The sequence below is a fragment of the Acinonyx jubatus genome, chromosome B1 (genome assembly GCF_027475565.1).
Source record: "Acinonyx jubatus isolate Ajub_Pintada_27869175 chromosome B1, VMU_Ajub_asm_v1.0, whole genome shotgun sequence".
Taxonomy (NCBI): domain Eukaryota; kingdom Metazoa; phylum Chordata; class Mammalia; order Carnivora; family Felidae; genus Acinonyx; species Acinonyx jubatus.
In genome coordinates this window covers 114111716-114126552 of record NC_069382.1, presented here as the reverse complement: position 1 = coordinate 114126552, position 14837 = coordinate 114111716, and the positions used below count along the sequence as shown (strand labels likewise).

Genomic DNA, 14837 nt, shown 5'->3' with positions numbered 1-14837 from the left:
GGAAAACTGTAATGCAAATATTTATTACTAGTGTAGGTTCTTATTCTAGTTTTATCTCTTAAGATATTTTGAAGTATCTTACCATAATTTTTCATACATGTATTCATATAAATGTTTTCCTCTTTTCTTTATTATCTATATTTCTGGAAGCAGAAACTGTAATTACTTAAACTACTTTGTATTCAACCACAATCAGAATCATGTTTATAAGTATCTTTAATAAATACAATTATGTCACAATGGGATAATGTGAAAACATGGATTCCCTCATATTTTGGGAACATGAAAAATCACAGAAAGAGCAAAGAGGTGAAAATCGCAAATTCTTGCAAAAATATCTAGTTCTAAAAATATCTAGGGACAAAATCTATTGTTTAACATATATGAAAGAAAACTGAAAATGTTTTATCACTAAAATGTTACTTTTATAAAGGTCAGAGCCTATCCTATTAAATTTATTAAGGTATCTAAAAAACCCTATATACATATTCATTGAAATTTAATTTCATGGAAATAATTAAGATATTGTAATATTGGAATTTTTGAAATATATGAATTATTATAGCTGAAAGCTTAGTCAACTATATTTATAAAGCCAAGTACTTAGAAAGAATAATAATGTTGAAAGAGCTGATTGGCATAGCTTTTCAAAATGGTATGTATATATTTTTTGGTCAATCAGCAATTAATAAGTACATATTATTATTCTTATATATTAAGAACTTTGTCTTTCTCTATTTTTATAATTCTTCCTTTTGCTTCTGTAATCCTTTTAGTATATGACAAGTTGAGACACTGTGATTATACAGAAAAAATGTGAAACTTTCTACCTGAAGGAATATCTTAATCTTAGTTATAAAACTAAATACACACAAAGGTTTTTTGAAAGTTGCGTAAGTACAATCATACATAAGAGAATATGTATGTAAAAGGGACATAAGTGATAATATTATTATGAGCAATAATTATGCTACACTGTATTTTTAACATCCATCTTCCTTTAGAGTTTGTAAATTAAATTTCCAAATACATACCAAATCTGTTTTCGGAGGATCTGGACACTCAGTGGAGAAAAAAGGTGTTGAACTTCTGACTCCACTGCTATCAGAAGTTGGCTTTGGAGGTTGAGCATGCTGTCTGTAAGTAGCACTTTTAGGAGTCCAACAAAAGAGGTTGATTGATTCTCGCACACAGCGTTCAATGTCAATTTCTATATAGAAAAATTTTTTAAAAAGCCAAACACTTAGAATTTGAATTGCTACATTTATATAAAAAACACAATCTTTCCTTAATGTATATATCCAATATGGCTAAAATGATAACCAATTAGAAAAGATGTGAGTGAAACTATAATGGAGATAATAATCAGCATATATATGACTAGAATGGCAGCAGTATTTTACATTATTGTATATATACATATATACATACATTTATACATGTAAATATATTCATATATTTCATGTGCGTTTTATTTGGCATTATCTACATATATACACACATACATACATACAATATATATGTTGGAATATTTCAATATATCATTATTTAAACATCATGGAATATAACACATCTTATTTAAGAATCTGCCTCATTCACTCTAATAATATTCTCAATTTTTCAAAGTAAAATAGAGGTTGGAGAAGGGAAGGCTGCAGTTAGGGAGTAGATAGGCAAAAGATTCAGATCACCAGGACTTCTAGTGAAGTATACCAAAAGTTTTATTTTCATCTATCAAAGGAGATATAAAATAAGCAGGAAAAATTTATTAAAATATCAATTCTCAATTTTAAAAATAATTTTCTGAGTTAAATGAAGAAAGGCATAAGTGAAGTTTCATATATAGAAAAATTAAATGCACTTGGTTAAAGTGATAAAAAAGGAAACATTTTCATAGAAGATTTTCTTTTCTTTCTCAAATCTGAAATTCATGCATCTTTGATACAGAGTTAATAAAAATAGGAAGGTTATCACACTCCAAGTTATTGTTTGTTTTGATGGTACCATAGTTCTTCAGGAGGTCAATATTCCTGATGTGGAGTAAGCTGTTCCCATATGGAGAAAGTGGACAGTGCTCGCTTTGGCAGTACATATACTAAAATTGGAGAAAGTGGACAGACCACAGAAAGGCAGTAGAAATTCAAGAAGTTGACTAAGATCAAGGAGTTTAGCATAGGCTAGCTTTTCCCTTTCTATATTCCCAACATTAGTAAATGGCAGATATTCTCATTTTCTTTGTAAAAGTCCAAGTATAGCTTAGGTAAGCAATGAAAAAAAACCCCATACTTCATGTTTTGAATTACAAAGGGATAAGTTCCCTATTTCTCTTTTTGAAGCAAGGAACTTATACATAAGGGAAGAAGAACATATGTCTTTTAAAAAAAAAAATCTATTCTGCTGCTTCCTCTACCTCCCCAAATTAAAACTGGGAAATTTTTATTTTTATTTATTAATTTTTTTACTAGAGGGAGAGAGAGAGAGAGAGAGAGAGAGAGCAAGCATGTGTGCTCTGAGGGAGGAGCAGTGGGGGGAAAGGGGGAAGGAAAGAGAAAGAGAGAGAGACAGAGAGAAAGAGAATGAATCTTAAACAGGCTCCATGCCCAGTGCAGAGCCTGATGCAGGGCTCACTCTCACAACTGTGAGATCATGAACTGAGCTGAAATCAAGAGCTGGATGCTTAACTGAGCCATCCAGGCACCTAGGACATATGCACTTAAGTCAATTCTGTGGATGGTACATTTGCAATTGCCTACTTTTGTAGGGAGGAAAACACTTGGAGCAGTAAAAGAGAAATGAATACTTAGTGATAATCTATTACATGAGAAACATTTAATTCTTACAATGATTCTTGTAGAAAGTTATTGTAATCTCTCATTTCTATTGAAGATGAAGAAACTAAGACATAAGGAAACTGAGTGATTTAATATGGTAAATGTGTTATTACGAGTAGAATGTCCGAGGTTTCTAAAGGGTTATAAAGCATCTTTTATTTCTCAATTCATTTAGATTTGGTGTATGGACAGCAGGCCCGGAAAGACCAGTTACTCAATTAAACATTCCTTTATCTGCTATTAGTGATGTTTACCAGATTCACAGTTGGTTACTTCCATGGCTACACAAAGAGGTCAGGTTTCATCATCCCATATGCTCTTCCTAACATAAAATATATTTAAAAAAAAAACAGTTAAGCATGTTTTGAGACATGGGTCTATTTATTTGAGCAATGGTAAATACAGTGAAATATATTTAAAAAAAACCCTATAACATGATCAAGTTGACACTTCTTCCACAATAAGAAGAACAAAGATACCAATTGGAGTAAAAATCAAAGTTCAAGATGGGTTCTCTACTCAACTTAAGAAGGAAGAGAGATGCTGAATTCATTTTAGAAAAATTCCAGTTAATATGTTTAAGATAAAAATTTGAAGCTAAAGAGAGAAAACCCTGTCATTTAAAAAATTTGATCCATTTAATACCATTTAATCGCCAAAAAAATTTTTTTTTCAGACCATAGATTTTGCATAAGTGGTGCTTGAATCAGTCTGACACATCTGTTGCCCAGTAGGAGCTTGAAGTTATGTCAATGATCCAGATTAGGGGTTGTAATTCAGTCATTAAATCACTAGCAATGGAAAAGTCAGTTGTATCTGCTTCCAACACACCCTACCAGTACCATAAAAATTTTACAGTGAATCCTGAGAATTTACTGGTATCCACCCTAATGCCACTCCAATTATTAGTACTGGCAGATATCCCATTCTCCATTCACTTAACCCATGTCACCTCTCCATCTCAAAATCCCTCCAAAGCACTTTATCATAACCAAAATATTATGTAAAAAGTACTCTGTAATTGTACCTCAAAATATGCAACTATTCTTAAAAAGTAATATTATCTTCTCCTGGGACACAACTTTTTTTTTTTTAATTTTGCATTGTAATTTTAATATAATGCATTGTGAATAAAGCACGTTCCCTGGGTTATGGTTTCCCAGGTTTGATTCTAAGCTCCATGAGGAACTTTGTGACTCAGAGAAATAACTCCTCTAAATCCTGATTTCTTTGTCCTCATGCAGTACTATCATATCTCTCAGAAAGACTGAACTATGTCCAAAATAATAAAACACATCTCATATTTCATTTGGGCCAGGAGAGGTGGAAAATACCTCTTTCCTGAAGACCTCTGTTCTCTTGCTCTAGTGGCTGTGAGCGGCTTCCAAGATCTAGTGAACAGCTGTTGTCCTGGCATTTCTCTTTACTATCATCTAATTCCCTTTGGCTCTCCCCTATATTTAATCTTTAATTTGAAGGGCAAGACATTATTTACTCTTTCTTGATTTACTCCATCATTTTGGTGGAACTCATTTTCCAGTAGCTTTTATGAAAGCTATTAAAAAATATATCTTTTAATATATTTATTCTGTCCTTGACTGTTGGTTGGAGTAGGCAGAGCATTCTAGGGTTGAATTTTTTTCCTTCAGTTATGAAAAATAGTGCTCCATTGTCTTCTGAGAAGTCTGATATGATTCTGAATTGAAATAATTTGTATGTGATTTTCTCCTTTTCTGTAAACTTTTAGGATTCTTGGTGTTCTAAAAATTCAAAATGATATATGTAAAAGTGTGTCACTTCATTATGCTAGGTATTTGATGGTCCTTTTGTAATCCTTCACTTACAGAGAAAGTTCTTGTTTGATGTCTGTGATGTTTTCTTTCTGTTCTTTCTTCTCTCTTATTAAAGAAATCTTGAACACCCTGAATTGGTTTTCTAATAATTTTGTCTTTTCTTCTTACTTTCCATCTGTATTTTTGTTTTATTCTCTGAGAGATTTCCTAAGCTTTATCATCTAACTCTTTTATTAGAAAGCTCACTTGCATTTCCACATCATTTTTAATTTCCAGTAAATCTTTTTGTTGTTACTTAAAAAAACTGATTTGTCATAGTTGCAATATCTTCTTATAACTATCTTTCTTAGGATATTCTTTTATTCAGTTTGCTGGTTTGTGTCTTTTAGTTAGAGGTTTTCTATAGAGATTTGGTGATTTATGACTACATATTTAAAAAGAATAGTACTGAAAATCAAATTGGAAGTTTTGTATATGTGGAAAGGTCTTGGTGACTGGTAGATTGACTGTTGGGTAACTTTGAGACACGGTCATTTGTTGGAAGACGCCTAAATAAGGTATTTCTCCCTCTGGGGACGTTCCATCTCTCCAGAGAATAATTCTCTGTCTAAACTAATCTTTGCCAGCATTGACCATGGAGGAGTGTGGGGGTTCTAACTACATATATTCCCTTACTTCTGCTCTCTGCTATGCTATTGACTCTGAGTCTCAAGATACTTTGATTCTAGGGGTGCCTGAATGGCTCAGTCTGGTTAAGCATTGGACTTTGGCTTTGGTCATGATCCCAGGGTTTGTGGATTTGAACCCCGCATTGGGCTTGCATCAGGCTCTCTGCTGACAGCATGGAACCTACTTTGGATCCTCTGTCCCCCTCTGTCTCTGCCCCTCCCCATCCTACACTATCTCTCTCAAAAATAAACAAACATAAAAAAAAAAAGAAGAAAGATACTTTGATTCTATTACTCCAAAGAATACCCCTCCAAATTTAATGTTCACATGGATATGTTTTTTGTATTATTTGCAAAAGTAAATATATTTAAGTCACAAACAGTGAAGACTTCTGTCTTTACACCAATTTCCCTCCATTACACTTCATTTTGTGTTAGGCAACATTAGAGTGGCTAGGGGCACTTTGAGATATAACTAAGAATAAGCTAAATCAGGAATAGTTACATAATTAGTTTCATTTAATGGGATATGGTTTTGTGATTTGAAGTCACTTTAGGGTATTGACAAAATTTTTTTAATGTTTATTTTTGAGACAGAGACAGAGAGAGAGAGAGAGAGAGAGAGAGAGAGAGAGAGACAGAGTGCAAGTGGGGGAGGGGCAGAGAGAGAGGGAGACACAGAATCCGAAGCAGGCTCCAGTCTCTGAGCTGTCAGCACAGAACCTGACACGGGGTTTGAACTCACAAATTGTGAGATCATGACCTAAGCTGGTCGGACGCTTAACCGAATGAGCCATCCAGGCATCCTGACAAAAGATTTTCTCCTGGATGAAACGCTAGCCAGGTTTATTTACATCCTTTCTTGACTATGCCTCAACTTTGGCTTATAAAGACTTGTCTCCCAGCCTCTGTGGGAAGGTAGGAACCTACCTTTGGTAAGTGCCAATTAGCAAACCTAGATGGGTTTCACATGGGCCAATGCCCTCTTTCACACTTCTGTAAGTTTTCATTTTCCTGAATCTTCTGAGCCCCCTACTCACCCACCCTCCCCACCTATTCTCTCATTCTTCCTTTAAAATGCTCAGTTACCTCTGTACAAAATGAAGTTCAATTCATGTTGGACTCTTACCTACTGTAAGAGTATATTACTTAACTAGGATCTGGCTTTGTTTATGTTTGACAGTATAGAAAAGTTGCTCTAGAAATGATGTCCTGGAATATTCTTATCACCCACTATATAAGAGCAGAGGTATAATGTAAAATTATGTGTCCCAGCACCAGTTGTTTATGGGTAGGAGAAATGGTTGAAATATACACAGCCAAACATCAGGCTTAAGCATTCTTCCAAACATTAAAATGTAAAATTGTAAGCAGAGAATCTGGTTCCCATTGATGTCTGATCAAAAGACAAATGCTCTCCTTTTAGGAATATGCTTGATAATGTTACATATACAGTTATAAGTGCATCATTAACTTTTTTTCTTTTTTAATAGGAATTTCACAAAATAGCATTTCTGTATTTATAGGAAAGAAATCTGCAGCACCACAACAGAGGATATTATCTGTGTTAAGTCACATGTCTTATGCATTCCCACTATCAATAATAAAAAAACAAATTTCAACCAACACTGCCAGTGGAAAGACTGATTATTTTTTTTGTATAGAAAATATGTACAATTATTGTCATGTGTAGAGATAATCAATGAGTATGAAGCAAAAAAGGAGGAAAAAATACAGAGGTATCTGACATTTAATAATTAAAGTATTATGTTATTTTTCCTTTTTGTAATTTGTCATGATCTCTTTGCTCGTTCTCAATATTTTTTTAATGGTCTAATTTTGTACTGTAATTTATATCCTCTTAAATTTCTCCACATTGTTTAAGCTTCAGGCCCACAAAATCTAGCCATTTCCCTATCTTACCGTCTTCTGTTAGGTGGCAGAGAAGACACGTGGCTAGCAAGGTAGGTGCAAAGGCTGACAGAGGTGGGAGAAATGAAACTACTCCTTACGTGTACATTGAACTAATTCCTCTGTTTTTTTCTGCCTCATTTTCATTCACTTTCAATTCGTGAGACTTTGGTGCTCTGCACCAAGAACTGGCTTGCTTCTTGCTATTATTCTCTTTGCAGGAAGGTTTCAGTTCTCTTTACTTTTTATTAAGGGAGTTATTATTGATGTAATTGTGTTCTATCTTCTAAATATTTGTTGCCGTTTCTTGTCTACTAGTGCGCTTCTTACATTCTCTTTGTATTTAGGATTATACTTTTTTTCATTCCCTTACTGTTTTGCTTTAGTGATGTTTCACAAGGCAGTAGGGATAAACATACATGTACAATTTGTCATTCTTAATTGGAAAGGTCTCAAACTTTAAAGGTTCTGGTTTAAAAGGGGTGGGAATGAATTTAGGAGATGAACATGGTGGGCTTGAAGCCTCACTCCCTTGGTCTAGCTCTTGATCTAGTGGCATTTAAAGTATTTACTTAGAAAGTGGTATAATAATAATAATGGTATACTGGAAAGAGCATTAACCTGGGAGGCAGCATGATCTGCGTTTAAATTTCAATTCAATGACTTACAAGTTGTATAGCTCTGGCCAAACTCATTTTTCTGTTTTTTTTTTTCCCTCAATCATAAAATAGGGATAATATAAAACACATGAAAAATTTTAGCACTTCAACTGAAATATTAAAAATCATAAGCCTTAGATCCCAGTTAGTCCAGGATCTTGTTTTAAACTCAGTTAAAATATAGGTGAAATTTCTATTTTGCACTTGGTAGATTTCTACTTAGAAAGAGATTGCCTTTTAAGAAATATTCTTTTCTACCTTTCAAACTCTAAAAATTTGGAATGCTATTTAGTGATATAAAGAAATGGGCTATGAAGCCATAAGCAGACATGGGGCAAAAAGTCTGAAAAGCCTGCATACTCTATGATTTCAACTATATGGCATTCTGGTAAAGACAAAAGTATTAAGACAGTAAAAAATCACTGAGTGCCAGGGGAGAGTTGGGTAAGGAGAGTAGAGAGAAGGACTGTATAGTTGCAGCACAGGAGATGTTTAGGGTGGTGGAACTGTTCTGTATAATGCTGTAATGGTAAATATACGACATTACTCACTTGTCAAAACCCACAGTACTTTTCAAGACAAAGGGTGAACCTTAATGTAAACTACTGACCTTAGTTAATAACAATTTATCAGGGCCCTTGGGTGGCTCAGTCAGTTAAATGTCTGACTCTTGATTTCGGCTCAGGTCATAATCTCACAGTTTGTAGATGTGAGCCCTGTATGGGGCTCTGTGCTGACAGTGCAGAGCCTGCTTGGGATTCTGTCTCTGTCTCTCTCTCGTTCTCTCGCTCTCTCTCAAATAAAATAAAGTTAAGAAAAAAACACACACTCCTTTAAAAAATTTAAAAAATATTACAAGGGAATAGAATTTGGGAACAATTTTTGCAAAAATAATAATGCTTTTCTCCTGTGTTCCTTCTTCAAGAATTAAATAGTATAAAGTGAAGGAAAGGAGGAAGAAAGGAGAGGGAACTTATAAAGATTGAATGTTACAAGTTATTTATGTATTTTTAAAATATTAAAAGCTGGGTGCCTGGGAGGCTCAGTTGGTTGAGTGTCTGACTCTTGATTTTGGCTCAGATCATGAACCCAGGGTCATGGGATCGAGCCCCTCATCAGGCTCCTCACTGAGCCTGGAGCCTGGAGACTGCTTGAGATTCTCTCTCTCTGCCCCCCTCTCCTGCTCTAAGATTAAAATAAAATAAAAATAAACATAAAATAAAATATTATATACTACATGTACTTTAAAAAAAAGTCATACATACTGTGTATGCATAATCAGTACCATATTTTGTGGCAGCTGCATTATGTATGTTATCTTTAGTGCTCATCATAATACTATAGCAGATATTATTATCCCCATTTTACTGAAACTTTCCTAATGTACAGAATTCTCAGTGAGATTAAAAATTTTTCCAAATTCACACAGCTACTATGTGCCAGAAGTGGGATATGAACTCACATCTATCTCATCCATAGACAGCTTTTTTAGCAACAGAACTACACTGAAAGTTTCCCTGTTCACACAGGTTGTGAGTGGTAGAGCTAGGACTTAAATCCTTATCTGTATTGACTGCAAAGTCTGTGCTATCTACTACATTACACTGTCTCTGAGCAATGAAAAGAAATATTCTTCTTAGTCATAATATACACTCAACATAGAAGGTCTACTTGACTTCTTAGATAATTCCTCAATTGTTTTAGCTAACAAGGAAATCAATATGACTGATATCTACTTTAATAATTTATAAAGGGATGCCTGGGTGGCTCAGTCAGTTAAGCATCTGACTTCGGCTCAGGTCATGATCTCACGGTTCATTGGTTTGAGCCCTGTGTTGGGCTTTGTGCTGACAGCTCAGAGCCTGGAGCCTGCTTTGGCTTTTGTGTCTTTCTCTCCCTCTGCCCCTCCCCTGCTTGTATTCTGTCTCTCTCTCTCTCTCAAAAGTGAATAAATGTTAAAATTTTTTTTTTTTTAATTTATGGTGTCTTTCTCTGTATGACTTATTTCACTTAGCATAACACTCTCCAGTTCCATCCATGTTGCTACAAAAGGCCATATTTCATTCTTTCTCATTGCCAAGTAGTATTGCATTGTGTATATAGACCACAGTTTCTTTATCCATTCATCAGTTTATGGACATTTAGGCTCTTTCCATTATTTGACTATTGTTGAAAATGCTGCTATAAACATTGGGGTACAAGAACCATGGAAGGGGGGAAGGGAAAAAAAAGTTAGAGGGGGAGGGAGCCAAACCATAAGAGACTCTTAAAAACTGAGAATAAACTGAGGGTTGATGGGGGGTGGGAGGGAGGGGAAAGTGGGTGATGGGCATTGAGGAGGGCACCTGTTGGAATGAGCACTGGGTGTTGTATGGAAACCAATTTGACAATAAATTTCATATTAAACAAAATTATAGAAAAAGCCAAATGGGGTGATTGCTACATTTATACCATCAATAGGAAAGCATGTCATGGTAGAATGGAAAGTGAAAACAAGCATAATAATGATAATGGCAAAACTAATAATAATAATCACTTACATTGCATTTTCTCTATGCCAGTCACTGCTCTAAGTTGTTTAGATATACTGGTTTATTTAACACAACGACCCTATGAGGTAGGTACTATTATCATTCTCATATAATCAGAGGTAAGGAAACAAGAAGGTTAAGTCATGACCCTAAGATCACACAGCTGTGACTGCAGAGCCAGGATCTGAAACTTAGGTGACCAGTTCCACATGCCATGCTCTTAACAACTAGACTACTGGGTGTCTCTTTGTTGAAAGAAAAAAAAAACTAGAAAGGACAACTTAAAAAAATTCAAGCTTATTTTGTTCACAAGGATACCAACTGAGTAGTATTTCCATCATATTACTATCAAATAGATGTTCTGAACGGTGAATTTAGCAATCTGCTTCAGCAAAGAATTTAGTTAAATTTGCTGTTTGCTTATGCTTTTAAACTCAGTTGATAGGGATTTCAGTAAAGTATAACGTATTTAGTAAGTTCAAATCAATGTTTAATCCTATCCTGTCTTTATCTACAAAGTCTGTCTCAAGAATTAAAGTGAAATATAGAGTTATCTTGTCTTTTTTCTGTAGTCTTAAAAAGCTTCTTTCAAATATGTTCCAAACTTATGACACATAATACTTTGCTTAGAAAAGGCACATTCTGTGTGTTTGTGTGTATATTAATCTGGATTCACATTTTAAGACTTCCCATGATTATTTCCAGTTCCTTCAAGCATCAACTACAGTTATGAAGCTCAACATGGTGAAAAAAGAGATCTCTTTAGATTTAGGAGAGACATCCCAAATAAGTGTCCTTCGATTAAAAGTAAAACACAGGTGTACTTTAGAACAAAGCCTACATCTGGACCCTTTCTGTTTTTTTTTTTTTTAAGTCATATTTTTATTAGAACCTCTTTCTTCCCCAACAGGAATTATAGACAGTGGCCAAACAAGTGATGAACCAGAATAATGCTACTGAGGACCAAGGCAATTCACAATAGAATGCATCCTATTTTAAGAGGTAGGTAGAGTTTAACAATTTTTTTAATGTTTACTTCTGAGAGAGAGAGAGAGAGAGAGAGAGAGAGAGAGAGAGAGTGAGTCAGTCAGGAGGGGCAGAGAGAGAGGGAGACACAGAATCCGAAGCAGGCTCCAGGATCTGAGCTGTAAGCACAGAGCCTGACATGGGGCTAGACCTCACAGACCGTGAGGTCATGATCTGAGCCACCCAGATGCCCCGGTAGAGTTTACCTTTTTAATAAGTCAGTTATAACAAGCATATTCTTATTTTCTGATTTCAGAAATAATAATTTTATTTTCATGGACAACCAGAGTTACTATTAACATGCCTATACAATATGACAACAGATTCTTCCATAAGTGTTTAACTGGTACATTTATGTATGAAATTGGAAAGGCATTAAATTTGCTTGATTTCAAAATGCACAATCAGCATTTGTGATTTTTTTTTCTTTTTTAGAACTGACCAGAAAAAAATTCTTTTAATCATAATCAATCATCTTCTGTTTACTTTGGCAAGTTGGAAATGAGAGCAAAATATATGCAAGGTACAGACAGTATTCCTAGTTTGTGAAACTAGCTTCTTTGTTACCATTTAACATCAAAAGATTAAAAAAATAGTGCGATTTTCAAAAGGAATCTATCGCCCAGAAACAAATAATATAAGAAGTGAACTACTATTTCCTCATATACAAAATAATTTAATTAAACTTAGATAAGTTAGAAAGATGATGGTGGTACTTTCAATTTGGGGGAAAGAAGGAAGGAAAAATTTTAAAAAAATTAAATTTTAAATTGTTATTATTTTCCCAAAAGGATGAAGACTTGCAACAACAGAGAGATGGTGAAGTACCAGATATAGATCATCAGCTAAAGATAAAAATCAGGGTAGGTAGCAGTTTCTTTTTCCTCTTGAGTGTGCTTAATAAATATGTAATCTTAAGGTACCTTTCTTTTGTTCTTCATTTGTTTTTTAAGCAAATTTAACTCTTAGATAACTAAATGTGTTTCTTATCAGCAGTTACTTGTGCCTAAAAATATGGAGAACAACAATAAACTCAGAAAAGGGTTGGAGCCAATGAAATGCTGCTTGAAGAAAGTAGAATTCTTCTACCTGAAAAAATTTTGGTTTCTGCAAAAATACAGTTTCATTTTTTAATTCCACAGATTGCTATATCCTAGGTGACCAGATTACTTTGATCTTTTCAGCCACAGCAGCAAAGTTTAGACCATAGTCATATTCCCTACATCCACACTTAGCAAATTTAACACCTAGGTTTACAAACTCCTCATTTGTGAATATAATATATAGCTTGTGATTTGCCCTCCAAAGGGGCAGTGTTTCCTTTCCTCAAACTGTCAAATTGTTACTAAGGAGCTATAGATAGGAGAGCAAAATTCCATGTGAATTACATCTCTGTGTAAACACAGATTCTCAAACAAGTAGCCTTTACTTACTCTCTATCAGCTGAAGATTAAAAGGCGTGTCCTAAGATTAAAGGCAAATATGTCACTGCCCCCAGCTCTTTTACCCTTTTGGTGGCATCACTGACATAAAATTAAACCACAACAATCTAATATGACCCAGGTTTGGACCTGTGCTGGAAGAGCAGATGTGGTTACATGAGAGAGAGAATCCAGAGAAGGAAGTTGAAGCTCAAGAAGAGATTCTGAAAGTTTGGATGATTATTTTTGCAAAATGCTATAAGACTTCTCATTATTTTAGAATTAAATTGCATTTAGGGATTCCATTTATTTATATCTATACCTGGTAAATCAGAGAAGAGAAGAATGCACTCATTAAAGCCATTAGCCAAAAGCCGGTCCCGAAGCTGCTGGAGGATTGCTACTCCAATACAGAATGGGAAAGAGGAGTTCCCAAGGAGTAAGGTATCCCAGAGGTGGAAAATTTTGTGCAGTGGAAATACATCTGTAAAACAACAAAATATGAATACAATTAAATAAAATAAAAAGACAAAATTACAGAAATTAAAACAATAACAAGCTGTTTTACTAGACATGTTACAAATGGTTTATGGTCAAAACTAAGAACAAATATTGGGGCGCGTTGGTGGCTCAGTCGGTTGAGCATCCAACTTTGGCTCAGGTCATGATCTCACAGCTCGTGAGTTCGAGGCCTGAGTTGGGCTCTGTGTTGACAGCTCAGAGCCTGACGCCTGCTTCGGATTCTGTGTTTCCCTCTCTCTCTGCCCCTAACCCACTCGCATTCTGTCTCTGTCTCTCTCAAAAATAAATAAACATTAAAAAAACATTAAAAAAAACCCACTAAGAACAAATACTACCAAAGTGTTTTTATAAAATGCTTATTTAGTTTTATAAATGTTTATAAAAACTATTTTTGGTTTGGTTTCACAAAACACTTATGAAATTGTATATAATATTTATTGCTTCCTAAGGCATTTTTAAATATTAATAATCAGATTGGTCAAATAGATGACATTTTCTAACCTTTATCAATCCTGGTATAGTTGTTCCATTAATTATATTTCTTCATAGAATTTTCTTGTTATACAATTCTCACAAGCTTATTTACTTACATGAAATTTCGTATTGTTTTAGATTCAGTATTGTTACATTTCTATTATTCACTCTAAATAATAGCTTTATTAAGTTCACGTAAAAATTTTTTTCTATTTTTTGCAACTTTCTTTTTTACATTTAATGATACTGTGCATATTTTTCCAGGCCAATGCATAATCTACTTTAAATATGGTTATTCCATTTATCATAGTATATATTTAAGCAGAATGTCCACTGTATTCATATCTGTAACTGATTAAAGTATCACATACACATACTTTTTGATTTCTAGAGGAATTCTAGGTTTGGAAATAACAAAAGTGTTAGAGGATCTCTAAAAATTGAATCTCATTTGTTGTAAAAGTTGCCTTCCAAATCTTTATGTAAATATTATGTTAATTTCTTTTTCAACAGAAGGCAGAGATTTTATGAATGTCATGGCACATAAGGTAGATATCCTAAACATCACTATATAACACTCATCCTATATTACACTTTTTGATATTCAGCAGTGAAAACAATTTAATTTTTTCTACCCAACTCTATTACATTAGAATTATATAAGGATGGTTATGTAATTAAATCTATTTAATATGACTATAGCTATAATATACTGGGGTAGAAAGGAGCTATCCTTTTGTCAATACAATATTAAAAGGAAAGGAAAAATTATACTTACGGGTAAACATGGTGAGAAACCAAGGGATGGCATAGAGCTATGGGTAGAAGAGGAAAGGGGTGCCATGCCGGGGACAGATAAAGAGGAAATAAAAGATAATTAGAATGGTTACCACTAAACTGAATGGTAAAAAAATATTTTATACTTTGGTCTACTCCATTGATTAAAATAAAAGTAAATGTTGATAATTATAATTATTACCACAAATACTCTATTAAATAAT

At 34.0% G+C, this 14837-nt stretch overlaps 1 protein-coding gene across 10 annotated transcripts in view; it reads right to left on the bottom strand.

The window, feature by feature from the left end:
- TBCK (TBC1 domain containing kinase) overlaps positions 1-14837 on the bottom strand; it is a 404858-nt gene that overhangs the window by 256091 nt on the left and 133930 nt on the right. For all 10 annotated transcript variants that reach the window (XR_003420996.2, XM_053217079.1, XM_053217081.1 and 7 more), the window contains 3 exons: positions 14615-14651; positions 13163-13324; positions 1035-1210 (listed from right to left, as the gene is read on the bottom strand). Coding sequence is in view for 9 of the 10 variants with exons in the window: in XM_053217079.1 (XP_053073054.1) it covers positions 1035-1210; positions 13163-13324; positions 14615-14651 (375 nt within the window). In the remaining variant the exon portion in view is untranslated. The remainder of the gene's footprint in view (positions 1-1034; positions 1211-13162; positions 13325-14614; positions 14652-14837) is intronic.